A 27649-nucleotide genomic window follows, 5' to 3' on the forward strand; every position below is an offset into this window, starting at 1 on the left:
GAGAAAGATGACAGTGATCACTAAACGTATAACTAACTAAAGGCTGTGTGTGTTTGGGAGAGGATATTTTGAAAAGGCTCATTTTAGTTAAGTTACACAAGGAGAGCGGGTCAGAACGTGCAGTGAAAATGGTTAAATGTTTCTGCATAAGTGCAGATAGTTTGCAGATTGTTGCTGTTTGCAAAAGGCACATGCATGCTGGGCCCCACCTTGGGTGTCCCCTGTGACCTGAAGCCCAAATAAAGCAGCAAAGTTTGGGAGCCAGCCACAATGAATGTGTGTGGTGGGGTGGGGGTAAGGGTGGTGGTGGGGGTGCGTCACAGTGTTACACGGAGTTACACTGTCAGGGTCACCTCTGTAGTCCCTTGTGAACACCCTTCACAATACGCCACCTGGAGGTAACAATGACTCCATTGTTCACCTAGACAATGCTGTCTGAAGGCCAGGGTTAAAGGGGTGGGGGCTCAGCACCTGGTAACAGTGTATGGATGGGAGGTGGAAGTATGGGGAGTGGTAGGGTGGTCACAGTCCATCAGTCAGCAATGCTGGTGTTCAGGACTAGAGGCAAACATGCAGGACCAGCGACCTGAGGCAGGATTTCCTAAGCTGTGGTTTGGGAGCCAGCAGGGGTCCTCTGCAGGGTATGGTCAGGACCACAGTAGGCAGGTTTAAAGGAAATCAGGAGGACAAACACACTCAGAGACTCTACATGCTCTCTCCAGTTCTCAGTATAGTTCATATTTAGGAATCACCGCTTTGTCAACAGACCAGACCAGGACTGAGAGAAGACATGGAGAGATGAGGGACATCAGGGCAGCAAACCAAATCCCAAAGGCTCAACTTTTTGTTGCTTTTCCAACTCTGTTTTCAGGTGCAGCCAGAACAAAACATCCACTGCAACTTAGCCTGGCAAACCTGTGCAACAGTTGCTGCTGCTCTGGGACTATTTCCTTCGCAGTGGGTCAGGCAATAACAGACAGGGTTAGGGTTAGAAGTTACCTGCTTAGGTACGTCAAAGGAAGTTTCCTACAACCTTAAAACTGCTGCTGAACACAGATAACGCTTGTGTACCCGACTGCTAACACCTGCCCAAAGTTACCTTCTTAGATTAGATTAGAGAAACTTTATTGGTCACAGTAGCTCAGTTACATACAGACACTCTTGAAAACTATTATATAATAAAAAATAATAATAATAATAAAATAAAAATTTGATATTCTTATATCAGACCAAAACACATTTTAACATTTGGCCACTAGAATAGTAACGTTACACAATCTAACACATGGGTATTTAAGTCTGGAACCACTGTTTGTAGTTTGCATTTCTGATGCTTGTGCATTGATTCATGCAGTAATCAGGTATGTTTTAATTAGTTATGAGCTATTTTTTATGCACATCATGAAAATTTGTTATTTAACAGACTAATAAAAAATTAATTTAAATTTAAAAATACAGAAAAAAGGGCATGTAGTAGTTGTGTCTGGTTTGAGAATACTCTGAGCCATAGCCAACAGTCTGATCCAGTTCTGTGTCAAAGTTGTTTATAATGGCACTAACATGAGCTTTCTGCCCAGAAGAATAAATAGAATGACGAGGTCAGTACAGACTAAAACACACATGTAGCACCACCACCAAGGCCAAAGTGATATGATGTGCTCGTCTAACTCATGACACTAAATATGCACATTTAGCAAAAATAAAAACACACACAGCCTGTTCATGAACAGATTTCTGTATTCACACAACACATGCATGTGGTTTGCTGTAATAATTCCTCCTGTCCATACAGACACATTTACATTTTACAATTAATCTTCTATGAGCAGTTATGTAAACACTCCATGTGTGTGAGTCACACAGACACACACATATACGCATATATCCATATAACCCCACTTCCACTACACTACACTTAGGGTGCCAAAACAAACAGAGCCCATTATTGCTTGGAAATAATGGGCTTATTTTTCTCCCACACAGTGGTCTTTATAAATAGTGTATAAACCCGGACACACATTAGATCCTTGGGTGGGTGGGAGTGTGGAGGGGTGCTGCCTAAGGAGGTGGGAACACAGCTATGCCTTTTATCCCTGCTGATAAAGAACTCCCACTTCAAATACAGTGAACATACACAACAAACACACACACATACGCTGTTTGATTTTTTTTTTGCTGTGAGTACAATGCAAGACAGAGTGCTTAAAAGCTCTGACTAAACATAGACCCAAGGCCAAAAGTGAGTGGCGTGATCCTGAATGGAGCGCTGCCTTCCATCGCGGCACTCTGCCGCCTGTATCGCGGTGGAATTAGCCACAATAGCTGCTGTGTGTGCAGGGAAAGAAGGGCATTGTACGTTTCCTTGCCTTTCCTTTGAATTACAGCTACTAGTTGAATATGCATTAAATGCAACCTAGTTTTATTTAAAAACGGATGAGTTCCATCATGTTTTACTGTGCCTTTTCTGCAGGCAGTGAGGCAGTAAGATGTATGTGGTGGCGAATGCCAGGATTACTGCAGGTCTCAGTGTCTCTCGCCCTCTCTCTCTTCGTCTTGTCCACGGCCTTGTTAAAAAGGCTTTTGTTGTGCTCTGCAGTATAAATCATTTACGGGCTTTGCATAAATTTCTGTAATCTCCTCCTTGGGGGCTGGGCAGCCCGTCTGAGTCACTGGAAGGCAGGGAGGAAGAGCTCGTGTTGACCGGTGACATGCATGTTGAGTGAAGACAGTTACAGTGTCAAACGCTTTACACTGCACTGCATGAAACACACTTTGTCTTAAGGTTAATTCATGATGACAGACTGTCAAGAGTTTTCCTGCAGTTGCTTTAAACATTGCAGCTCCTGTCAGAGTCGAGCTTGACCACAGTGTCTGTAGTGGTGATTTGCTGAGATCTGTAGCATTGCTGGTGTTTCTCCACCTGTGGTTTGTTTCAAATCTGCCTGAGAAACAAAAACAAAAGTGAATAATAAAATTATTACCAACATTTTCTGTTTTAAATGTTCATCATAGTTCACAGTCTTCCCTTTTATCCATCCATCCATCCATCCATCCATCCATCATCTAGACCTCCTTAGTCCTAACCAGGGTCCCAGGGATCTGCTGGAGCCTATCCCAGCTCTCTTTGGGTGAAAGGCAGGGGTCCACCCTGGACAGGTCCCCAGTCCATCACAGTCTTCCCTTTTATTGCTGTCGATATTCAAACAGTCAGCATTTCACGTGTGCTTACATTCAGCTTTACCTCTGTTAAAAAGTCACTCTGGCTTTGTTTGATTGTCTGAATGCTTGTGTTTCTTGGCCTGTCACAGCTCACTGAGGTGACTGAGGTGACATCATTTCAGGAAGTACAATGTCGTCCTAATTGACACCAATTAACTACAAGCAGAAGACTCAACTTACATCACCACATTTTCTGGGGAATTGGTGAAGAAATTAAGAAAATGTACTCAGAGATCTCACTGTCTAGATTAGCACCTCAGGGGTAATAAATAGACCTTGATATTTCTTTTCAAACGCTCATTGAAACATATTTTTCAAAATGCTGAGTTTTCCATAAAATTTCTTGCTGTCCTCTGGACCTAATTTATTTACACCAGGTGCCGTTTATATTATTGTTCTAATGAACCCGTTTTTTGTGCAGCTACTAATAGTTTGTTCTGTCGATTTAGGCTCATGTTAGGATTTTGAAAAACTAACATTGTGAGTGCAAAAATGAAAATCGACTGTTACTTCCGAGACCAAGGCTGAGCGATATGACCCTGCCCACACGCGTCTCCTCTCTATTATATCCAGATGAGCTTTATTTAAATGGAGAGTGTAATTGGTGCCGTGATAAATCCAGTCATACACACATTTTCACACACTCCCTCGGTGCGACTCTAAGGCTTCTGACAGTAAATCATTGGGAGGTGGAGCACAGCGCTGAAAGCTCGGTAACAGAAGATAAAATGCAGTACGAGCCCTCAATGAAAACACGATCCACTCTAGTAAGAGACTCACATAGAGCAGACACTTTCATTTCCACATTAATCAACTCAAACATAGATCTTAGAACAAAATATATGGGCAGAAGAACACGAACTTATGTGCAGCGTCCAAAGGTTCACAGCTTACACTTTGACTTTGACAGAAACAGGCGTTAGCTGCCAAAGGTTTTGTTCTGTGTAAGTGTCCCAGTAAGACAAAGAGAGTTACAGTAAGTCAGCATGAACAGGACCAAGGCCCTGCAGCTGGAGCAGCTAATTGGAGCCATCATTCATCTTATTATGCATTTCCTACTGTGACGTGTCAAAATGCTTAGTGGTGGATCATCATGCTGTTTGTCTCTTTTGTTTTTGTTCTTTTGCATCAGTTTGGCTTCACTACAATCAGGACCACATAGGACCAGTGTTTTACATTTCGTGTGATTCAGTAGCATCTCTGTGCTCACAAAATATGGCCCCATGAAAATATCTTGTCCAGGACATTTGTAATAAGAGAAAAAGGAAATTCTTTCTGCTGGATAAAATATGTATTGATTATGTCTAAGGCATTTTTATACTGCAAACCTCTTTTTATCATGTGCTGTATATCATTACTGATATAACAATAATTAATTCATATCAGCTGATAATACGGCTAAACATACTGGGATCATGTGATTTGATTAAAATAATTATTGTTCGGTCTGTTTATCCATTAAACCTTTAAAATTTTAAAACCCTGGCCTCTGTCCACACCTGAACAACATGAACAACCTAAATCTTCTTTATCCTTCCACAAACTATAAAGCAGCACTTTGCCTTAAAGACTCCAGAAAGTTTCTTCTTTGCTCCCATTGTGACCAGGAAACACCCTGAGTGGTTGTGCAGTTACTCTGCTGAGGGTGGACCAGCTAAACCTCCGTTCAGTCCTCCTGCTTTTGGGATCACCTGTACTGTGACCATTATTTTATAACTGCAGCAAAATAAACATAAATCCAAGTTAATGGTAGGTCACTGTGGGTATTCAGCCATATTTGCATTAAGAATGAATGTTTACAGAGAACGTTAGGGGTAACTAAAGGTTGTCTTCCTAACTTTATTGTCACACAGCCCTTGACTTTCATCGGTCTGTTTACCCTGTACACACTGAAAAACCAAGCCAGCGCTTTAAGCTTTGCACACTCTCAGTTATAGGGGGAAGGAAAAAAACATTGTTTTAGTTTGGATGCAAAGCTGAAAATTGAACCAAAGGCTTTAAATGTGATGGAGAAGCTGTTTGTTCATTTGCATACTGCATGTTTACATATGTTGCTATGGTTTGAGGGCTCATAGGCCACCTTACACTGTGATGAAGGATGTTTGACCAGAGGAAGTAGAGCTTAGAAAATTGGCAGACATTGAAATGAGTCACACAGCAATGATCAAATGGGTTCGGAGGCAGTTGTGAGGTAAAATGAAAGCCGCGCTGTGAGACCACATCACTTTCTATCTCACCTGTTGAAGTGTAGTTGTTGTAACACCCACACAACACACACAGAATATCAGGGTGCACAGCAAAGTCTATCGTTCTTTCTCACACACACACACACACACACACACACACACACACACACAAATCACTTGCCAGGATCGTTTTGCACGTCCTCAGTGGGAAACCCCATCAACTTTCTCAGCAGGGAACAGAACAATGAAACACATCCCAGTCTGTCGTACCTGACACACACACACACACACACACACACACACACACACACACATGCCTGCAGATACATTTACTGAGAGAGGAAGTGGGTTATCAGAGTCCAACATGGTGGCTACATTCACACACACTAAACAGAGGTGCAGCATGCTGCAGGAGGCTAAGTACTGTGCTCTTATGAGGCTGAAACAAGGAATGCCAAATGGCTCCCTCAGGAAATATGAGGACACTTGGCTTCAATGTACCGTAAAATAAATATCAGTGCTCACAACATACTTACACAGATGAAACTCTTTGTCGTAGTCTGTTCCCCAGAATGCCATGGAGGTATCCTGCAGAAGCCACAAATGGATGTGTGGTGTTAATTTAAACTATGTTTCTGAGCAAACGCTTCCAACCACAGTTTTTCTAGTGAGAGCTACAGTGTCAGACTTTGGAAGCGGTGCACAGTGGTAGTTCGTATTCCATAAAATGTGTGAAGTCTGATTTTTTTTTTTTTTTTTTTTGCACGTCACTATGCAGTTTAAGAGCTGGATACATCATGATGAATCAGTCTTGCCACCAGTTTGTTCCAGTGGCCAACCACTTTTGGATTTTGCAGCTACAGTGAATCACGTATTTTGGTAATTAGAGCTATATATATTTATGATTAGCAACTATCGTGTATCACTCATTTATGTCTAAGTGCATGTTTGTAGACACGTTTTGCATGTGGAGCTCACTCATAAATACAAAAGTGCAGCCAAAATATCACCAACGTGTGGGCTTGTGCTTTAAGTTGCATAAACATACAAATATAGTACAGAGAGGCTTCATGTTAACTCCCTGAGTAAATAATTGAGCTCCTACTTGTGTGTGGCTACAGCCATAGAAAATATTACAGTCACCACAGAAGAGTCCTCATTAAACACCAAGAGGAATCACCACAATACTAACAAACATATTAAATAATTTAAAATAATCTGCATAATCTACAGGCTCACAAATCTTTGCTAAGAAAATAAAGTCATGCTTTTGTTGCCATGAGCTGATACTGTAGAGAAAACTAATGAAATATGTTTTAAATACAACAAAGTCAGAATTGCATTACACATTTGCTGTTTTTACCGATTTTCCGTTAAACTGTGAATTGTTCTCCCAGTTACATTGCACCGAGAGACTTTAGCGCTGCCTCGATTATGTTCAGAGACAACTTTTTTAATTAAAGCTCTACATTTATCTGGAATTGCAAGGAGGTGGTGAATAGCAAGTGCACAGAGTGAAGGACTGTGGCTGCAGTGAGTAGGTCACAGGTTTAGGCAATAAAAGGACTTAAGATCATGGTTTCTATTCAGTGCTCTAAGTCATATTTTGTGAATCAAATAACTCTTTCTGTATTTGCTCCCTAGTACGCTGACCTCAAACAGGTGCTGAGTGCTCAAACATAACCGTTAAATCATTCAAGCACGCTGTCGTCACCATCAGCAGGTATTGTACCGCAAAGACGGCAACAAATGGTACATGCTGTCCGCGAATGTCGCGCTGATGTTTTGCAACATGCTTGATGTGTTAACCTGTTAACATTTTATTAGTGGGTTTTATAATCAGGGCGACATCATAGTTCCCTCAAAACGTATTTGCTGTTTAGTTTCATATAAACTGTGTGGTAATGAGCCACAAACAGGATGCTCCTGCAAAAACACCACATTACTCTGAAACTCAGCCCAGTACAGCAAAGTTTATGGTGTCGTTGATGAAAGCACTCCTCATTTGTGAGTGCACTAAACTTCCTTTCTTCTGTTTTAATTAACTGTTTAAAAGTTCTCTCATTAAAATCCAACCAGCAGTGACTGTGCCATACGTATCACTTTTGCCTTCCCATCATGCAATGCTTTGCCATTGTTTGTTTCATGTGCAAATTACACGTATGTTGTGCTACAGCAGATCAGCTGTGGTCAAATCTCAATTCATTACTCATATAGAAGAACAAACAACTGAGTGTTTAATATGTAGGCAATAGCGAATAACAGGGTGATTTCAGAAACAGCAGCGTTATTGTAATAAACCCTCTCAACAGGCTTCAAGGCTGCATTGCATCATGGTCTATTGAGATCACTATCTGTCAAAAAAACAAAACAAAACAAACAAAAAAACAAAAACAGCAAATTGGAGTGTCTAGAAAAAAGACTGTCTTTGTTAGAATTACTGTTTTCACTTTTTCTGCTGTCAAATTTAAAAGTGATGGAGGTAAAACAATATCAGCATAATATCAGACTGTTTATATTTCACTTATCTCCAAGACAAACAATAACAGACTCAAAGCCAAGATGGACATACATTCCTGCCATGTGATTTAACACTGTGCAGGGTGGGTTTTCTTTTAATCTTCTCTATCCGGTCTGTTACTCACGTCCTTTAGCCTCTTCTCGTCTGCGCTGAGTGTGAGTTGTCTCGTTGTTTTTAATCCGATGCCTCTGTCCTCGTTCTGTCGCTCTGTTTTCTGGCTGAGTCTCATGGTTGGTAAGTTCACCCCTCACTCTCTGACCAGCTGACCTGCTGACATGCTTTTATCCCATCAGTGTTCGCTCTTTTGCTCCCGCTACCTCCTTGACTATCAAGAGCAGGTTTAATGTTGAGGGAAGCATAACTCTCAGTATTACTGTACAGTTCAGGAATAGCAACCACAAACATTAGGTAGACTAATATAATTAGTTATTGCTTCTTATTGGCTGTTTGGTGACACATATCGATTCTCATTTCAAAACTATGTCTAAAGAAAATGGATTGAAGAGATGGTTCCCAAACTAATATAATAAGATGACCAGTAATGTCCAGATGTGGCCTGATACAGTTCAGGTGAGAATCTCAGGGTGATCTCATCATTTAGTCCTCAACAAATTATTTACAATATATAGAAATATTAAATCCAAAGCAGCCACTGGTTCAATCTAATGCTCAAGTCCTAAAAAAAAGCCACGTCATGTGGATATGTTGAGGTGAAAAATAGTTAAATATAGTTAATGTAGTAAACAGGTGACATCATGGGCAGCATCTCAAACTGCACTGACTCAAATGTTTTCCTCTAAAATTTAAATCAAATCTCTGTGGATTCTTGAGCTCCATTTATCTCAAGTGTAACCAGCTCCTGTCATTTGTACATTTGCAGCAAGAATCTGAATGAGCTGCATTTTCATTTCAAGAGAAGAGCAGGTAGTCGGCACACCGAAGGACTGTTTAAATGTAACGGTGAAAGTATTATGGGAATTTGTGATTTGTACAGTAGGTGTGTGCAACTTCCTGAATTTGTCCTTCACCCTCTCGCCACTTCGAGTGGATATGCACACTACGTAATTTCAATTTCACAAGCATAACTCCAATCTGTACTTGCTGCTGTAGAGCTGTGTCCCAATTCCATATTCCATACTCTACCACAATAAAATGCTATACAAAATATATATATGTATTAATATTTTATTAATAAAACTGAAACTTTGGACACCTACAACATTAAAAAAGAAGATAACAAATAGTGTCAAACAAACAAATGACAAAATTTTATTAACTTTCCACAGTTGAGTATCACTTTTTTGTGTGTTACATTTCTGCGCTGCTGGTATCCATTAAAATTTAAAAATTACACTCAGAAATCAAGTACATTTAGCTGCCAATACGTTATTAAACGTGGTATGTGTGGTGCCGGGATGCAGCGTATGCGGTTCACATTTAGGCTGTGAGACGTGACGGTTCTTGGCAAACACAAGCAGAGGATGGAGAAAGTTACCACAGCAATAAAAAGCGTAGACAGCGGATTAATTGCAAGTGTAGGTGTTCAGGTCATCACCTGAAATGGGCAGGAGCCACTTTAACAGAGCAGCTGAGGACTGAGTGCAATCCAGCGTTGTCCTCCTCTGAACCTCAGCTAATCAATTAACGTGATTTAATACACAGTCACTCCACATGGAAGCCAGCATGGCTCAGCATTCCCCTAATTTATACTGTATCGACGGTCTCACACACATGCAGGGAGAGAGGCAGCCGGAGAGGAAGCAGAGGCAGGCAGACTGGGCCGAATGGTTGCGGGTAAAGCTGCTTCTCAGGGGAAAAAGAAAGTGATTGTTTTATTTTTACAGTTTAACATTGCTAAAGTTTAAAGGGCTGGAAGCAAAGAGAGAAAGCATGCGAGGAAGAGAGACACTGACTCAGAGAGTCCTCTCCTCTGAGCCTCCGTCTAGCCTTTGGCATAGAAAGTGAGCCTGCATATTACTCAGTCTATCACAACACAGCAGGAGAATGGGAGGAGAATTAATACACTTGGCTTTCATGCCAGTGTGCTCTCTCTCTCTCTCTCTCTCTCTCTCTCTCTCTGCCTTTCTTCTCTCCTACACGCCTACTCCCTATTTCTCTTCAAGCTCCACTGGACAAAAGCACTCTATGTGCTAATAAAATTAACTTGTATATAGCTTTGATTTTTTCCCTCAACTGATAACAAGCAGACTGTGCAGTAAAAAAAAAAAAAAAAAAATCTTGGGATTCACTTTTGTGTTTATTTCTAAACACAGGCCTGGTGCCGGAGGTGGCTCGGTCATCAGAGTGCTGCTGAGACTCGGGGGCAAATGTTTTTGTCTGTATGCATTTCAATGACACAAACAGCATCTAGCGTGCCATAGCCTCAGCAACCATCTATCTGCCTCCCATAAATCTGAATGACATTAACATTTAAAAAACCTCCTGCCTGTCTGTAGATGGGCTTCTCAGACAGACAGGCTTCCATTTTATTTATCCACATGGCAGGCAGGAAAGACGCTGCCACCGACAGGCATAAATCTGTACAGGTTAGAGCCGCTGAATTGCCTTGGCCAGCAGGTTAAGTGAACATCACCCTCGGCCTCCTGAGAGAGCTCACGCTCCGATTTCTCACTCCCGTTAAATATGTGTTTCATTTCTGCATTGTTTGGATTGAAAATCATTTTACTCTCTTTTATAGAAGGTCATAAAATATATAGTGTTTTTAGCACTCTGCATAACATTTACATTTTCTATCATATAAATGTGAACGCTGTGACACGGGCTGAATAAAACATTCATGGCAAAAGCCATTTCTTCTGTGACATTTGGTCCCCTATCTATCATCAGTTTTCTATATGCAGCCAGTAGAACAAACGTTGGTCAAATGTTTAAATGTGGCCTCCACACATAAAATCTAGACCCTGCTTTCACATTAACACCCGTCGCCTGGTAGATGGAAATGCTTTTTTTGTGCAGATAAGAGAAAAGTCAAATGGAAATGACTCGCGGGGCTGTTGTGGCAGTGGGGAGCGTGCTGATGGGCCTGGGAAATTGAAGCATGTCAGTAAAATTAGAAAAAGCCAGCTCTGCCTCAACTGGCAGACATGTAAATGTGGCAGAGCCCCTCAGACGAGTCCATTATGGCCCATCCCACGCAGCCTTTTCTCATCTGAACTCCCATCAGTGTATTAAAAGGTATAGCCTTGGCACTGACAAATTAATGCTTTCATTTTTTCTCTCAACTGATTTGAATCACAGCTGAACTCCCTGACGGGCAGCAATGCAGTACCATCACTCCTCTTCCTCCAGCAAAAGATACTGCAGAGAAAGAAAACAGGATTTATTTTGGTATAAACGTTTGCTATTCCTACAATTAATGACCATAGATCATAGTATAAATTAACAAAAGAAAAGGGCTGAAAATGATTTGAAAACCATCAGTTTTCTTTTATATACAGTAACTTGCAGTTTAATGCTGTGAACACCAAGTCAGTGTTTTAACAGAATTATTTCTTATTAAATACAATTATCTATAATTATTATTTTAAAACTAATGTACATACTCGGTGGAGCCTTGAATCGCCCCAAACATGCAGTGATACATACGTTTTATATATAAAAGTGATATAAGTTTTTACAGTATTAAAGGAGCACAGCACAAAATGAGCTCTTTATGGATGAACTATGAACGGCTGGGTCCTTATGTAAGAAAATAATGGGCGAGGAAAAGATGAAGGACACCTAAGGATAAGGACTGTGACATTTCCTACTAACAGCTTAGAGTCCAATATCATACTAAGTTGATTTCAATGGATTCAGTTTTCATTGGTGAAAACTTCCTGACATCATGTAATAAATAATGCAGAACAAAAAATCAACAGTTACTGTTAAAGACTTTTAAAAAGCTTTTTAATGAGATGGTAAAGTTGTAACTTCCCTTTTCTTTTGGATGTTCAGCACCAAACTCCCAGCATACAAGCACAACAGGCGAGTCCTCGCCGTCCAGCGGATTCTAACGTTGCTGGACCGAGAATATTGGCACCATGTTGTGTGTGGAAGTAGCTGACGCCACAGATGGAGCCAGGCAAAGTGTCTACATCCACCCAAGTGACTGTGTGAAGCTGAAATGTTTATTGTCATTAAATGGCCACAAGTACGAGGCAGATTTGGACCTGATGAAAAGTCACAGAGCGCAGGTGAGCATGGGAATCCATCGTTCGGTCAAAGGTGTGAACTAAAAGGAGGAAAGGTCATCAACAGTATTAGGACTGATCCTCTGGGAAACTAAATTTATGACAATTCATTTTAAGATGTTAAGACATTTCAATTGATAAACACAAACTTTGGCCCTACATTGAAAACCAGTAACCAAAGTCATTAAGATTCATCCTCTGGGGACCATGAATACCTGTAACAAATATGGAAATTCACCCAAAGGCTCTATTATTCAAACACGTCTGCACATAGTGAACACTAAAAATATGCTGAGCTGGAATTTATCTGTTTGACATAAAGGACATTTAAACAAATAAAGCAACTGTGTGGAAAAAATCAAGACCAATTTTCTCCCAGATTTCATGTTAATTTAATGACGTGATAATGAGAAAGTCAAATCCTACGATCAGGATGTTGTTATCCAGGTATCCAGTCACCCAAGTTGCCGGATTTTCCCACTTTGGAAACAGTGCTGTCCCATTTCAGGTGGTGTGAAAGACTCCCACAGGTACTCATTAGTATTGTTTACTTGTGAACCCAAGAGGCCCATGCTGTCTTCTAATCATGGATTTTACAACATCTTCTACACTCTGGCACCATTTTCCCACACATCTGTGATCTTATGGAGAAATATTTCAAGTCCACATGTGCAGAGAACAGTTTTTCAGTGTGGGAAGATGATTAGTCGACGCTCAAATAAACTATTAGGATGTGACGTTCAGGTGCTACAATTATCCAATATGGAATAAACCACATCTGCAGCTTGTTCATCAGAACCTCCTCGACACGGTCAGTTATCACAGAGACGATCACTTGGCTTCACTTACAAACAGGGTAGTGTGTGATATGTTCACAGTACAGCAGCCAAAATGTTGATTTCTGCATGAAATTTAGAAATCAGTACCATTTTTATTCTGCCATGTCACGAGGCCTCACAGCCTGAAGTGATCCAACCGTAATAAGCCCAGAGAAGACAAAGATGACAAAGAGCCAACAGTCAGTTTAAAAGTCTGGGTGGATGTTTCTGTTTCTCAGTGTCAGACAGCTGGTTGCTGAAGAGCTTGCTCTAATCTCATAGCTCAAACTTTATGTTTGCACTTTATTTTTGGCCAGAGAACAGGTGTGAATCAGGCAAGTTAAAGATGTTAAAAAAAAAATTGGGTCACCATTTCTGAATTCCAATGTGGTAAGTGGAGATATCTGAACAAATATTTTGCTTCCTTCGCTTACACGTCCCAATTTACCAACAAAAGTTGGCATATTAAAACTAAAAAATATCACTTTAGTTGGACTGGACACACAGTTTAAAGACAGGTCACTGCAAAATATTATTTTCCTGGATTTCAGCATGAAAATATCAAATTTAGGCTCTTCATGTAAAGCAAAGGTTTGGAGTATTTATGTAATAACACTATATGCCTATACATAAATGTGTCTACAGAAGCCTACGTCAGATATTATGAATAAGTAAATGCAGTGGAATCAAGTTAATCGTCCACTTTCCATCAGGGGCCTTTCTGTGTGGAACAGTGGTTAGCTCTGTTGCCTCACAGCAGGAAGGTTCCTGGTTTGAAACCCATCAGGGCCCTTTCTGTGTGGAGTCTGCATGTTCTCCCTGTGCTTGTGTGGGTTTTCTCCAGGTACTCTGGTTTCCTCCCACAGTCCAAAAACATGTATGTCAGGTTGATTGGTGACTCTAAATTGCCCATAGGAGTGAGTGTGAGTGTGTGAGGTTGTTTGTCTCTATGTGGCCCTGTGATGGACTGGGGACCTGTCCAGGGTGGACCCCTGCCTTTCACCCAGAGAGAGCTGGGATAGGCTCCAGCTGATTCCTGGGACCCTGGTTAGGACTAAGGGGGTCTAGAGGATGGATGGATGGATAGTCCTTATTTGTTTCTATATATATATATCTATATATCTATATATCTATATAGATATATATATATTTTTTTCTTACTTTTCTTGTATGCACCTCATTTGTTTCTATATATATTTTATTTGTTTCTGTAGCTTTCGGACTGTTATATCTATAACTTATAGATACATATAAGTGGTGGGTTGGGTTTTTCCCACAGCAAGTGAAAGCAGCACGAAGGTTGCGCGGGACTCCTCCTCCCCCTCCTCCGGTGCGCGCGCGCCCTCGCGTCGCGCGCGCCCGCCGGTGAGGGCGCGCACACGGGAGGTGTCGGGGGGTTGTGCTCGCTCCTGCTCCCGCTGCTCTCTGACCCCAGCGGCGGCTCCGTCTCACTGCACTCCGGCTCCGCCGCACCGAGGCTGCTCTCTCCCTCGATCACCCTTGGGTGCCAGCGTCTCCCGCCCTCCTCTCGGGCTCTGCCCCGCTCGCTCTCTTGTCTGGTTTCTTTCCACAGGAGCCAGCCGAGGTCCCGCCGGGTCGAAGGTTTCGCCCTACCCGCCCAGACTGCCGCAACCCTCGGACGACCGTGAGCGAACCTGCCGCGCTGCCGCCGCATGGACCCGCGTCCCTCCGCCGCCGCCGCCGCCGCGTAGAGGGCGACCCCGACCCGAGAGTCTTTCTCCGGCCAGACCGAGAAACGCACGAAAACCCCACACGACGAAGGTAGAGCAACCTTTCCGCTTAGCTCGGAGCGGGAGGGAGGGAGGGAGGGAGGACGAGGGGAGACCAGGAGCCAAAACCCCGGACACAAAGCCGTCGGTCGAAAGGTGGCTTGTCATGTACGAGGAAGAGCGAGAGGTTAGCGCGGCGGTGCCGTGACACCGGCCACCTTTGGGTGCCTTTATTATTCCGGGAGCAGAGTTCAGGATTGCACGGACCTTTCTTTTTGTGTGCACGTCTGCGAGCGGCGCATAGCGCGTGTGTGCACGGCATCAGACAGGGTCAGTTTATTCGCCTTTACCCCCTGAAGTTAGCTACACGGTGTGTGTGTGTGCGTGTGTGTGTGTCCACGACAGGACTCACTGTGTGCGTGCGTGTGTGTGCATGTGTGTGCATGTGCGTGCACCCCCTGATTTAGAAAAGCTGCTCCGGTGCGAAGCTGCAGCTGCATAATAAAAATGTACTGCGAGGGCAGAGACTTAGCAGGCTAAGCTACAGAGCTAGTTGCTGCTACTGTAGCCATAAGGTAGACACACACACACACACACACACACACACACACACACACACACACACACACACACACACACACACACACCGTCCTCAGCTTTCTCGGCCTACATTTGCAGAATAAGACATTTTTCTTAAGCAGCAGATTCTCAGATTCTGGTTCCTGACAGTTTCTTAATGAAGGAGCAGTAATAGTGAAGAACATGTGCAGGTTTGTTTCCTGTGCTGAAGGATCCTTAACTTTGCAAAGCTGCTGAAACTCAAGTTAAAGCTGCTCTTCTTGTGTCTGCAGGAATTGTTGTTGTTTTTCCAGGCTGGTATAAATCTCCCTGACTGCAGTTCATTGAACACATCAGAGCAAGTGGCGTCCTGCTGACCCAGAAAACATAAATCGGTGCTCGTGTGAAATCAGGACAGTTTTTAGGTTGTTTTGCTTGAACGTGTTCGACGTCTGGAGGTCACAGCTTTCTTACTCTGCATCACAGGACGTAACCACCAGATGAACCTGGGAGCTGCAGCTTTGCCTCCAGACGAGGTGACACGTTTGTTGAATTGAGAGAAATCTTTCCCCCGTTTCTCTTTTTTTTCCTCTCGTGGCTGCGTCCAGAGGTCTGGTATATAAAGCCTGTCAAACCCACGGTGGCCACTTTACTGTCAGTCAGGGAGGTCAGACAGGAGGGAAGGGGACTCTCAGCAAAGTCCGGTGAGTGAGCCGCAAGATGCGAACCCACTCGGTGCCTGGGCTGCTTTTCCTTCCACGTTTTAACACGTGGAAATGTCCTTTTTCTCTGATTTGTAGGTTTATTGTGCAGTTATGCGTCGATACAGCAGCAGCTCAGCTGGCAGATTAATTGTTGCCGCTTCATTTTACTCAACCGCCAAGTCTGAAATAACAGAAGCTTGTTTTGTTTGTCTGGTTTTTACACATGTGCTGCGAAGAATTTATTCTTATTTCAAGGATTTGCACAGGTAGGGCTTCTACCTGCAGCTTTCCTTTCTCGGTTTATTTAATCACAGCAGGCTGGCGATGCCTTCGAGGCCGTGCCTGCAGTCATTTTTCCATTTGAATAATATTAGTTTGCATTAAAACCAGCTGGGTAACGAGCAGCAGAGCAGGAATTACAAACGTGGCTTGCATGTTGTAAATTGTCGCCTTAACCGTTCAGTGTTTAGTTTCTTACAGACAAATGATGCTTGGATTTCACACAGGCTCTTCCTGTTCTGTTAATACGTTGGCATGTGGTTTGAGAAGGTGGAATAAATACACTGATCATGATTCATTAGTCGTTACTGCTTTTTTACATTAGGATTTTACGGAGAGCAGTTTGAGGAGCTGCTGCCTGAAGAGAAGAATTTGTGCTCTCCGAAAGAAAACTAGTTACAGCAGATACGAGCAGCGTGATCGTGATTAGGAGAAGATCACATCCTTCTGTTCTCTCTGGAACATTTTACTTTCTGTATCTGTAGAAATTTATTTTGGGAGGTTTTTAAATTCCCCATGTGGCCTGTCAGTACCTTGAGCAGTGGGCGTTGTGCCTCGTGATCCCGATTAAACAGCAGATGTCTGTGTCTCTGTGATCCTGTCGGTGCAGACTGCAGCGTGTCGTGGTCCAGTTCATTGCCCGGGTGCTACCGTTTCGGCTGCCGCTGCTGCCGCCGCCGCCTCTGCTGCTGCTGCTGCTGCTGCTGCTGCTGCTGCTGCTGCTGGGAGACTTCCTGGGCTTCTTGAGCGGCTCTGAAGGATGACTGCCGCACGGCTCGCTGCTGAATCCCGGTGAACGAACGGCGTCTCATGTCCAAACGGCGGAAGGATGGCTCATGGCAAAGTGACCATCACGGTGGATGAGTACAGCTCCAACCCCACACAGGCTTTCACACACTACAACATCAACCAGAGCCGCTTCCAACCTCCACACGTCCACATGTAAGTGCACACAATCACCCAGACGCACATGTTCACCTGCTCTGTGCTTGTAAACTGATATGAGGAATATTTTACCTGTCAAGCATTTAATGAATCATCCTGTGTATCGTTAAATCACATTTATAAGGACGAATTTAACAGATGCAGCATTTACATATACACTTATTCATTTTTTGTCTTGTTGATTTCTTTGCTGATTTATTTCACTTTTTTGTGGATTCAGGCTGGTTTTGTAAGATGTTTTAAACACGTTGCAGAAGAGCCCAGACATAGAAAACAACAATGTTGGCATTTTGAGGTGGAGCAGGAAGCCAATCAGGACGCTCTTTGATGCCCGGCCTTTGTTTATACTGTAATTTAATTGGCTCAAGCTTGAAGAGTCTATGGGGGCCAGCGAGGACAAACTCTGAGGACTAAACACAGTAGAAACTGGGCTTGAAGTGGTAGAAAGTGTGAGAACAGGAGTGTGGCAGGTGAAGCAAAGTGTTTTTAAAGTCAGATTTTACAAAGCTTCATAGCAGAAGCTCCTCTGACCCGGCTGTTTTCCTCTCTGTGCAGCGGAGCAGGCGGCTCACTGCTGTTGGCTTGTACCAGTCCTCCTATAAGACTGTTATGGTTTGTGCCATGTTGTCATTGCGGTGCATGAACACTTTGTCTGCATTAGGGCGCTCTCTTTATTTATTTATCAGACCAGTTACTTAGTGTTACTCTTGTCTGATGTGGTTATGCTCTGCCTCTCATTATTGGGTCAGAGCGCATACTCATCAGCCACGCAGCGTGTGTGTGTGTGTGTGTGTGTGTGTGTGTGCGTGCGTGTACGTGCGTGCGTGTGCGTGTGTGAGATCTGTGGACAAATATTAACACAAAGCTGCAGCTTCCTTTGCTTCTTTTCCCAATTAAAGTGGTTCTGAGCCTGTATAAAATGTTTGTGACTGACTGTTGGATGTGATTACATGCACGGTGTGCTCCAGACATCTTATATCCACAGAGAGTGCTGTGTAAATTGTTAACCTGCAGTGCAGAGAAGAAGTGATTGAAGAAGTGCACCGGTGTCCTGTCTGTCTGCTCTTTTCATTAATGTTATAATTGATGTGTTTGTCCCTGCATTTTATTTATTTTTTTGCTCTTTTGGTTAAACTTTCTTATTAACTTTTTTATAATTTATATTATTTTTTATAATTGGCTGTTTTGGAAGCTCAATTGGTCGTTTCAATTCCCTTTTGGCGGTTTCTATTTTGCATGTATGTCTTAAGTATTTGGCTAATAAAAAGGAAATATGAAGACAGATGGTTTTAAATGTTCAAAACACTTTACATTAATTTAAGTAAGATATAGTGGTTAGCACTGTTGCCTCACAGCAAATAAGTTCAAGTTCTGTCTGCGTTGGTTTTCTCCTGATTGGTGAGTCTAAATCGCCCCTAGGTCTGAGTGTCTGCATTGGTCGGCCCCGTGATAGGCCAACAACCTGTGTACCGCTGTCAGCTGGGATTGGGTCCAGCCCGCCCCAGACATCAACAGGACCACCACTTTAGGGCACCAGAGCATGCGTTAATATGAGAATATAGACCACATGCTAGCATCATGCACTAATTACATAGATGGGACTGTCTTATTTGTTGTCCACAGACCTGACTGGAGTGTAAACGCACCTAAAGTCCTGACGTATAATTAAGTGGACACGAGTAAAAACACAGTTCAAAGCTTATTAACGTCAGAAGGGAAAGTTGTAAAATACTCAGCTTTTCAAGTCAAGTTCAAAAAGATGCCGAACAGACTCATGTGAGACTTAAACAACTGTTTCTGTACCGTGACTTTAAAACTTCTGCCATTTGTCGCAGACATCTTGAAACGCTGCTCCAGGATCTGCAAAGCAAAAGCTGCAACAAATGTGGTGGTTTTTCATGTCGTTCAGCTCAAACATGTTCTGTCCGCACGATCGTACTGATATGAGCGGGATTATCTTGGAGAGATGCTCCGATTAATGAATCGTGTAATCAAGTCTCACACTGGTGTGCCAGCGTGTTGTTCTGGGATTCCTCAGCCGTGCGCGGTGCTGCCAGCACAGCGAACGTTGGTGCCTTGAATGTGGAAAAGGAGACGAGGTCACATAGCAGTTTGTGTTACGTCAGTCCGTTTCACCGGTTGACAGACTGCTATAAATCAACCCAAATGCTTCGATATAAATCAAGGCTAACACGTGAGTCACGGGACAGATACTGGTTTTTATGTTTGAAGGGGCCTCCTCTTTTTTTTTTTCCAGTTCAAGAAGGTGAAAATCGGCTTGTGCAAACATTTTTGTTTCTGGATTTAAAGTGTCAGAGCAAGTTTCCATTCCAGCTGAAATTTCACAGCTTATTTCTGGATGTATTTGGATGTTTCGTGCCTCCGTGATCGACGCTGATAGGTTTTGTTTTCAGTTTTCAGGTTTTATCTCGGTCTTTTAATCTGCAGTGTTGCTCCAGTTACCCATCAGCGAAGCGACAACCTCACAGGAAAAGAGAGAAACACAAGCAGAGCAGGACAAGAATGAATTGGCCTCATGTTTAAGAGGGAATCCTGAAAACCTTTACGTTTCTGTAAGCGGCTCGTGGTCTGTGATCTGGAGACCGTTCAGTTAAACCCCAGACAATGAAGAACAAGAACATGCTGTGGATGATGTTTGCCTTCAGGTTGTAGCTGTAAATAAAAATAACAGTTTATTAGGTGTTTATTAGCTCATTTAAAAAAAAGGACATTGTGGGAATGGAAAAGTGAAACAGAGGCAGTGTGTGTTTTAGGAGTAGCAGAACACTTAACATTTCCTAAAACCTGCATAAATAATCGCAGTGCTTATCTAAATAATGAGTGTAATGATTTTTTTTTTTGCCCACGTTGTGCAGCCCCGCTGGTTTTTCCACTTTCGCTGTGGTGGTTTCTGGAGGTGAAGCCCCTGTAGGAAGGGGATGTGTTGAAGCTGTGGGGCCTCTCAGCAGATATGTGTTTGGATAAATACATTAGGCTGTTTCCTGGCTTCCACAGAGCCTGCAGTGTTTTACCCTGTCATTCTTAGACTCAGACTGGGAACCCTAGGATTTCTCACACACACACACACACACACACACACACACACACACACCCTCATATAACCCCCCCCCCCCACCCCACTATGTTTAAGTGCTTATGGAGAACAAGGTCTGTTCTGGGAAAGTAAAGGCCTGTTTAGATTTCAGAGATAATGAATCCGACTTGCTCTGGGTTCCTCTCTGACTGCATCCACAGTATTTGGACATAAATAAAGTTGTTGCTTCTCTGAAAGCAAAGACGGGTGGGGAAAAAAGCTCAAGTGAGTGGGTTGCCTGTCTTTTGAAATCCAATCCCTACTGTAATGTTTTTCCCCACTAGACAGAATATTTAGATTTCTGTGATGGAGTACAGCAGCTCCTTTTGTGTGGAGGGGACGGTATCACTCACTGAACCACATATGAAAACATGCATGTACGACACACACACACACACACACACACACACACACACACACACACACACACACACACACACACACACACACACACACACACACACACACACACACACACACACACACAGTGGCAATTCCAGGCTAATGCTTTGGAACGTGACCCTGAAGTCAAAGTGGGCTTTATTCAGAGTGTGGGACGTCTCTGTGTCTGTGAGCGAGTGACAGACTCAGTCCAGCCTTGTTTGTGTCTGCTTTATTTTTCTCAACTGTCTGTGTTTTGTTTTGTTTTTTTTCTCCTTGTCGTCGTCTCATGAAATGAAATGCTCAGTAACTTGGAACATATGCGCCGAGTTGGGAGACTAATGGGTTTGAATCCAATTTGAGCACGATCGAGGCCAGACTGCGGGACTGGCCGACGCAGGCAGAGTGACAGAGGTGAAACTAAAAGGACTCCAGGTTGTTGATCTGGGGGTGTTCAGTGATGCTTGTGAGCCCTTAAATAGTCAAAGAAATATTTTAGGGAATTTATGGACTAAGAAAAGTCGTAATATGTGAGAAAACCAGTCGCTGGAAAGCGTAGAAATACGTTGCAAATTATGAGACATTTCACTATCAGTTACTCTGTTTTTGTAGTGCAAAATAAATAAAATCCTCACATTTACGAGGCTGGAATTAAAGAAAAGATGATGATAATCAATTGTCAAAAATTGTTTGGAAGCTTTAAAATAGCATTTAACCCATTCAGATAGACTCTAAGATGAAATGTTGCGTCCAGCACGTGCAGACGTTAAATAATCCACTGAATAAAATGGCTGAAACACTGGAAGGAGCAAAGTGAACCAAACCCCAAATAACATGGCTTTAATTAAGCGCACCACATTAGAATCTGCAGGGATGATGGTGTTTGTGGTTGATCTCGATCGCAGATGTGCTGGCATTTCTCACTTGATGACTTAACTGTATTACGCCATTAACGCCTTTAGAGTGTTAATTTATTTAATTCCCACTGGATGAGCGCGCCACGCAAGCCAGTAAAACAGTGGAGCTGCCAGGGTCAGTGATGCGAGTCTGTGTCATTAGAGGTAAACTGTTGTCTTCCTATACAGGAGGAACATTATGGACCTCAGACCATATTTCTGGACGCCACGGTCCACGTGGACGTTTACGTGACAGTATTTATCAAAGGGAATTTGTCTTTTTGACACAATCAATAAATCCTGTTTGTGATTGTGGAGTGTGTTTCCCTGTGTGAGTTTAGAGTCGCTCGAAGAAGCATGCTGAGATTTCATTGACGGACCAGTGATGGGGTCTGAGAGGGGGTCCACCAAGTCTGCAACTCTTTTCCTGAGGAGCACCGAAAATGGGACCAGAGGATTTTGGGGAACATTTGTGAATTTGGTCTTCAGTGATTTTTAGTTTTGAAACCAAGATTTGTTTTTGTATTTCATATTTTAAATTGGTCTGACATGCAATTCCAAGTTTTACTTTTCTATTAGAGCAGGGACATTTGTGAAATGTTTAAAAACTTTGAGTCAGTTTTTCAAACTGTGCTACAGACATATTTTGGCTGTGTTCAGAAATAATTAGCCTTAGTTTCTATATGAAGCATGAAGTTTAGAAAGAGCTTAAGCTGAAGAGAAGACTGATTTAATGGCATTTAAGAAGAATAGATTGACAGAAAATCTGTAATTTAAAAAGTTTTTTTTGTTTTTTCACTTGGAAATCAAGACCTAGATGAGAGGACCGAACGAACATGGACACGTAGCAGAAATGAATATTTTCAGAAGCATCATTTGCAAAAACAAAGGAAATCCTGCATCCTAAAACTTGGCGAAGTGTTTATACAAGCGTTTAAATGTTCTCCTCTATTCTGAGCAATTATTTACTCTGAATAAAACACCGTTCACTCCTGACACCCGAACCCAATGCATCACTTGTTTACGCTTGGAAATAGAAATCCTTAAAGCCTCCGTGCTGAAAAACATGAGACATTCAAAAAAAAAGCTTCTTCTCCAGATGCCTTGTTAATTATTCCCACCCTTTGAATAATTGAAGAGCTCATAAGTATGAATCATTTAATGACGCTGCTGTCTGTCTCTGTACATGTGGATATTCTGGCACAAGCTGGTGAGGAACTGGCAGAAAGAGGGACTTCACATATTGGGTTTAGTCCTAAACATAGTGGAACGGGGCTGTAAAAAGTGATCTGTAATTAGGGTCTTATAGCGTGTGTTTCTGCTCGGCAAGAGGAGTTTGAGTCTAGTTGCACAAGTGACGCCATCATTATTATTATTATTATTATACAGGGTATACACAGATGAAGTCATCTTGTCGCCGTTCGCGTTGAAGGACGTGTTGAGAGACGATCCTCGGCATGAAAAGTCACGTGACGGAGGAAGCCGGTCGAGGTGCTCGGATGATGATTAAACGGGACATTCCCATTTCTCTGTCGGTAATAGTAGCTTTTCACGTGACCCCGTCTTCAGCACAGAATTGATTGTGTGTCTGTCGTGTCTTCGATCATGTTGCGGGTAAACAAAACCTTCGGCGGCGTGGGTCGTCTTGAAGATGGAGACGCTCAGATAATGGCTGATTTAATTGTGGCAAAACGTTAGTGAGCAAAGGAGGAACATGTAGTTTTAAAGCTGTGTGTGTTGTCTAATTTACCACTGGAGACATCGGAGGTGTCAGCTTCTTTCAATCCTCTTCTCAAAGCAGCAGGTGCAGTGAAAAGATCTTCGGTATAAACACAAACAAACAAGTTAAAAGTTTCTTCCTTCCTAGTGGATCATTTCCTTTATGTTTTGTGGTTGGAGTTTGTTTTGAGCAGTGAGACTAAATAGCCTGATCACGACTATAAATAACACTGGTTTGTCTCGGTTTTAAAGAAATCTAACTATTGAATTCAATTTTTCAACCCAAACATTTGTTTTTACTTTTTATTGCAGTGTTTTGCAGAGTAGCAGCTACAAAGTCTGTTATTGTTTTAGTGTAATTCTTACAACACAGTTATTTTATTAGTCTGTGGTGAAGCTCCAACCTAGAGCTAAACTCCATCCAGGTTCTGTTCTTGTTTGTGGTCGTCTGGTTTAAAACCAAAGCGTCTCCAGATGACGGATGATGATCTGTTTTTAGGAACTAAAACACGGCCAGGATTATGTCATTTCACCTTTGTGTGATCTGCTTTTTTTTATTATTTTTTTTTATGCAGATACTTTTTGTTAGTTTTATCTGCAGTTTCTCCAGCGTTACGTCAGTTTGGTTCATGTAGGTGCTTCTTGTTTCAGCCTGGCTCTAGGCCATTTATTCTGCACCTGTATCTGTCATTGATTCCAGTCAAATTGGTTTAAAAAAACAAACAACAAGCCAGTCAGCTTTTTGGATGGGATTTAAATGGCAACGTCATGTTCCTGCTCCAGTGCCAGATTCTGCTTCTGATGACAAACTGTGACATGTGGATGAGATGGACTCAGATACGGAGTTTACAGAAATAATGTGGTAATATGTCAGCAGAGTAACACCCAGTGTCAGACTAAATAATAACGTGAAACTATTAATCATATTTTGTATCAGTGGTGCATTCAAAGACAGGTTCCAGTTAGTAGTACAGCCTTATGTTTACCTCTCGCCTTTCCTCGCCAACAGGCTGCAGCTCTCCTTAGAACAAAGAGCCAGTCCCATTTCATGGCCTTTTGTTTCTGTCGGCCTGCAGCGGTGGAGGGGCTTTTGTAACAGGAGAACCCTTGATTAAGTTCCCTCTCCACCCCTGACCTGCTGCTGGAGCCTGGCGGGATGGCGGAGGAGGTGATGGTGGTGGTGGGGGGGTTAAGTGACAGTTGACATTGGGCAGGTCTGCTGTTGATTGAAGCCCATTTGATGTCTTTGAGATTTTGGCCTGTGGGCCCTCGTAGCCTGGCATCGCAGGGCACGATCTCCTGATGATGTCACTTCCCCTTTGACTCGAAATAGATGTGAAGTGGTCCGAGCCTGCAACGTCTCAACGTGACAAGTCCGGCGTTCGTGCAGTTTAGAGTTTCGGTCTGCCTTTACTGGCGATCAGTGTTTCAGTCACGATACATTTTTTTTTAACATAATTTTATTCCTTAATGATTCAGCCTGAACACGAGAAGCTGCTGCTTTTTCTTTTCTCTAAGGTGCTCAGAAATTTGTGAATGCATCCTACCTTTAGACGAGAGATCAATTCCATCTTAAAAATATATTTACTGCCATTTTCCATCTGGACCAGCTGTAAGAATTTGGATTGATCTTAAAAAAGCAATGAGAATTGGTTTTCAGTCATTTTTTATAGTTTATTGTTTAATCAGACAAAGGTAGAACTGGTGCACTGATATTTAATCATTTGTTTTCTTTGAAGCTTATTAGTTTCATGTCAGGCAGCATGTAGGTCTACACAAGTGGTATGATGCACATGTTTGTGTATGTTACACATGAGCGATGGAAATTTCTTTACTAATAATCTTTTATGAAAATGACGTTCTGACCGTGTTCAATGCGATATTTGTTTTAGCCATATAAAGGTCTCAAATGTGGCGGCAGCTTTAATTTTCCTTAATTAAATAGTACAGAAGTGGCTGTTTTTTTATATTTCATTTTTACACAGGCCCAGGAATCTGACCAGGCATGAGTCCTGGCTAATATTCTTAGGCACAGTTGTCATTAGTTTTTGTGCCAGTGACAGTTTTGAGGTTAAAAACAGTCATAATTGTGTGAGAATACAGAAGCATCTGAACGCCGTGTCATAAAACGTGTCTGCTGAAAGACGAGAAGTGATGATCTTTGGTGCGGTGCCACAACGCGAGCTCTGTCTGTCCTGAGCCGTGAAGGCTGTTCTGCCGGTTCCTGCTCCCAGCAGTCTGCCGGCTGCTGTTTGGCCCTGCAGGCCTTGTTGTGCCCGTCTCCTCAGACTTCTTTTTCCTCAGCCCTGCAGCCAGGCGGATTGTCAGCAGCACAATTAAGGGCTGTGCCATAATGAAAGGGGCATTAACAGAAGCAATTTATTTCCCAGCGTGCTGCCGGAAGGTTTTTGAGTTGCTGATATTCCCATACAGGCTTTGTGTGCCATAGCCAGCCATTATGGGAGAAGTAACAGGGAGGGCTAAGGAGGATCCACCCTACCTGAACAAATGGAGTAAAGGGAAAGAGAAAGGGGCTGACAAAAAGATTAAAGCCCATCATATTTTCTGTAAAATCTGATTTCATTCTCACTTGTTTTTTTAACAGCTCGCTTGTTTTTCATTTTATGCTTTTCCTCCTCTTGTGAATTCCCATCATTCTTCATCTACATTCTGTTTGTGCCTTTGCCCCTTTGTTCCTGTTGGGTTTTCTTGTTTGCTTGTCTTGTCTTCCACCTTTGCCTCTTTCTCCGCTCCCTCGTGCACACCACACCACCCCGCCGCCGCCGCCGCCGCCGCCGCCGCCGCTTCCACCCTCTCTCCGTTATTCCTGTGTTCATTTTGTTCCTCTGAAGTTTATTGAATTAGTGCAGACAGCTGAAATGCAGAAGATAAGAGAGGCGCTCTCTCTGCTCCTCTCACAGAAATTGTATTGCAGTGTGGATGAGTGAGCGGTGTGTTTGTGTCTGTGTGAGTCTAAGAGCGGGGGGAGGGGAGCTGATGCAGAGGTTATAGACCGAGGAAATGGGGAGCATTGTGTTTTGATGCTTCTCCTCAAATAGCGATAACCAGAGTGAGCTCAGTGCACCGACTGTTTTGTGTCCAGTTTATTTTTGCCGTTCGTTTAGTGCAGCGGACACACGGGCGTCGGACGGTCTCTGTTGTGAATTTGAGCAAAGCGTGTTCAGAGGTCCGTTTCCAGCCGGTGTTATTTCAGTGCTGAGCATGAAGTTATGTTTTTGTCTGGAAATGGTCTTTACTCTTTAAAACTGATTGTTCGCTATGGGGCTTCGACAAATGGTTCTCTTCTTCACTAGTCATGTCAGAAAGAGTCAAAATTAACAAGCAAGTAAACAATCTGAAACTTGTCCTCACATTGGAGACTGCAGCCTTTTGCCTTTTTGCTTGGTAATCAAGGTAACAATTGTCAATTATTGTTTCTAGTCTCTTCTTTCTGAGAATATTTGGTACATTTCCCCTTTGACCCTGGAGCTTGGAGGTGGCTGTGTCCCCACTGGTGGCCCAGTGTCGCTAGCAGGACGACTGTTACTGAAAAGACAGGAAGGAGGCAGGAGAGAGGAGGAGCTGGTGGCTAATCCTTTGGCAGCAGGTATAAAAGGGTGGAGGCTCGGTCTGTGATTGACAGATTTCTGTCAGAGAGAAGTGGGCAGCTCTGAGGTTGTTGACCCCATGAACCCCGGGGAGAGGGGCGGGACTGTCTGGTGCACTGTACGGAATAAGGATCCCGGGCACGTCTGTGCACGTACTTGTGTACTTTGGCTGCTTCTCATGATTTTGTGTTGCATTCAAGGTGAATATTAATGCTGCAGCACATTTGTAGTCAATAATGTGCTTCCAAACTTGTGGCAGCAGTTTTATAAGCCCCCCCCCCCAAACACACACTCAAAGGAAGGTCCATGAGGAAATGTTTTTCGCACTTTAATGTGAAAGGACCTGACTGGCCTGCACACAGAGCCTTGACCTCAACCCCTCCCAGAACCCTTGGGATGAACTGCCACGCTGAATCCGAGCCAGGCAGTATCGCACATCAGTGCCGGACCTCACTAATGCTCTTGCTCAATGGGAGCAAATCCCCGCAGCCAAGATCCAACATCTCTCAGGAGAGTGGAGGCTGTTAAAGCAGCGTCTAATTCTCATGACTTTGGTTGCGTTGAAGTGTAACTAACACAGAAATGTATGAGAAGAGCTTTTTGACCACGCAGCTACAGGGAGTTTTACAACATAAATCTGTGCGTATGTCCTTAAAAAGTGTGATGAGTCCAGAGAGTGACAGAGGTGCCGACCTTCTTATCTCCTACCAGTTCAGCGTTACGTTTGAAGAAGCTAGTTCATGCTGAACTTTGAACCTGTGTGATTATGTGTTTTGCTAAAAGGCCACGGAGCTAAGT

At 42.9% G+C, this 27649-nt stretch overlaps 1 protein-coding gene across 4 annotated transcripts in view; it reads left to right on the forward strand.

Annotated features, from left to right (window-relative positions):
- Window positions 1-14305: 14305 nt before the first annotated feature.
- The window catches only part of mpped2a (metallophosphoesterase domain containing 2a), a 52676-nt gene continuing 39332 nt past the window's right edge, over window positions 14306-27649 (forward strand). Inside the window, exons 1-3 of one of the 4 annotated variants that reach the window (XM_026320399.1) lie at window positions 14306-14719; window positions 15712-15761; window positions 16819-17150. In XM_026320399.1, coding sequence (XP_026176184.1) covers window positions 17038-17150 — 113 coding nt within the window. In that variant the 5' untranslated portion in view covers window positions 14306-14719; window positions 15712-15761; window positions 16819-17037. The other 3 variants (XM_026320398.1, XM_026320401.2, XM_026320400.2) reach the window with 3 other exon arrangements.

Source organism: Mastacembelus armatus, chromosome 3 (genome assembly GCF_900324485.2).
Source record: "Mastacembelus armatus chromosome 3, fMasArm1.2, whole genome shotgun sequence".
NCBI lineage: Eukaryota > Metazoa > Chordata > Actinopteri > Synbranchiformes > Mastacembelidae > Mastacembelus > Mastacembelus armatus.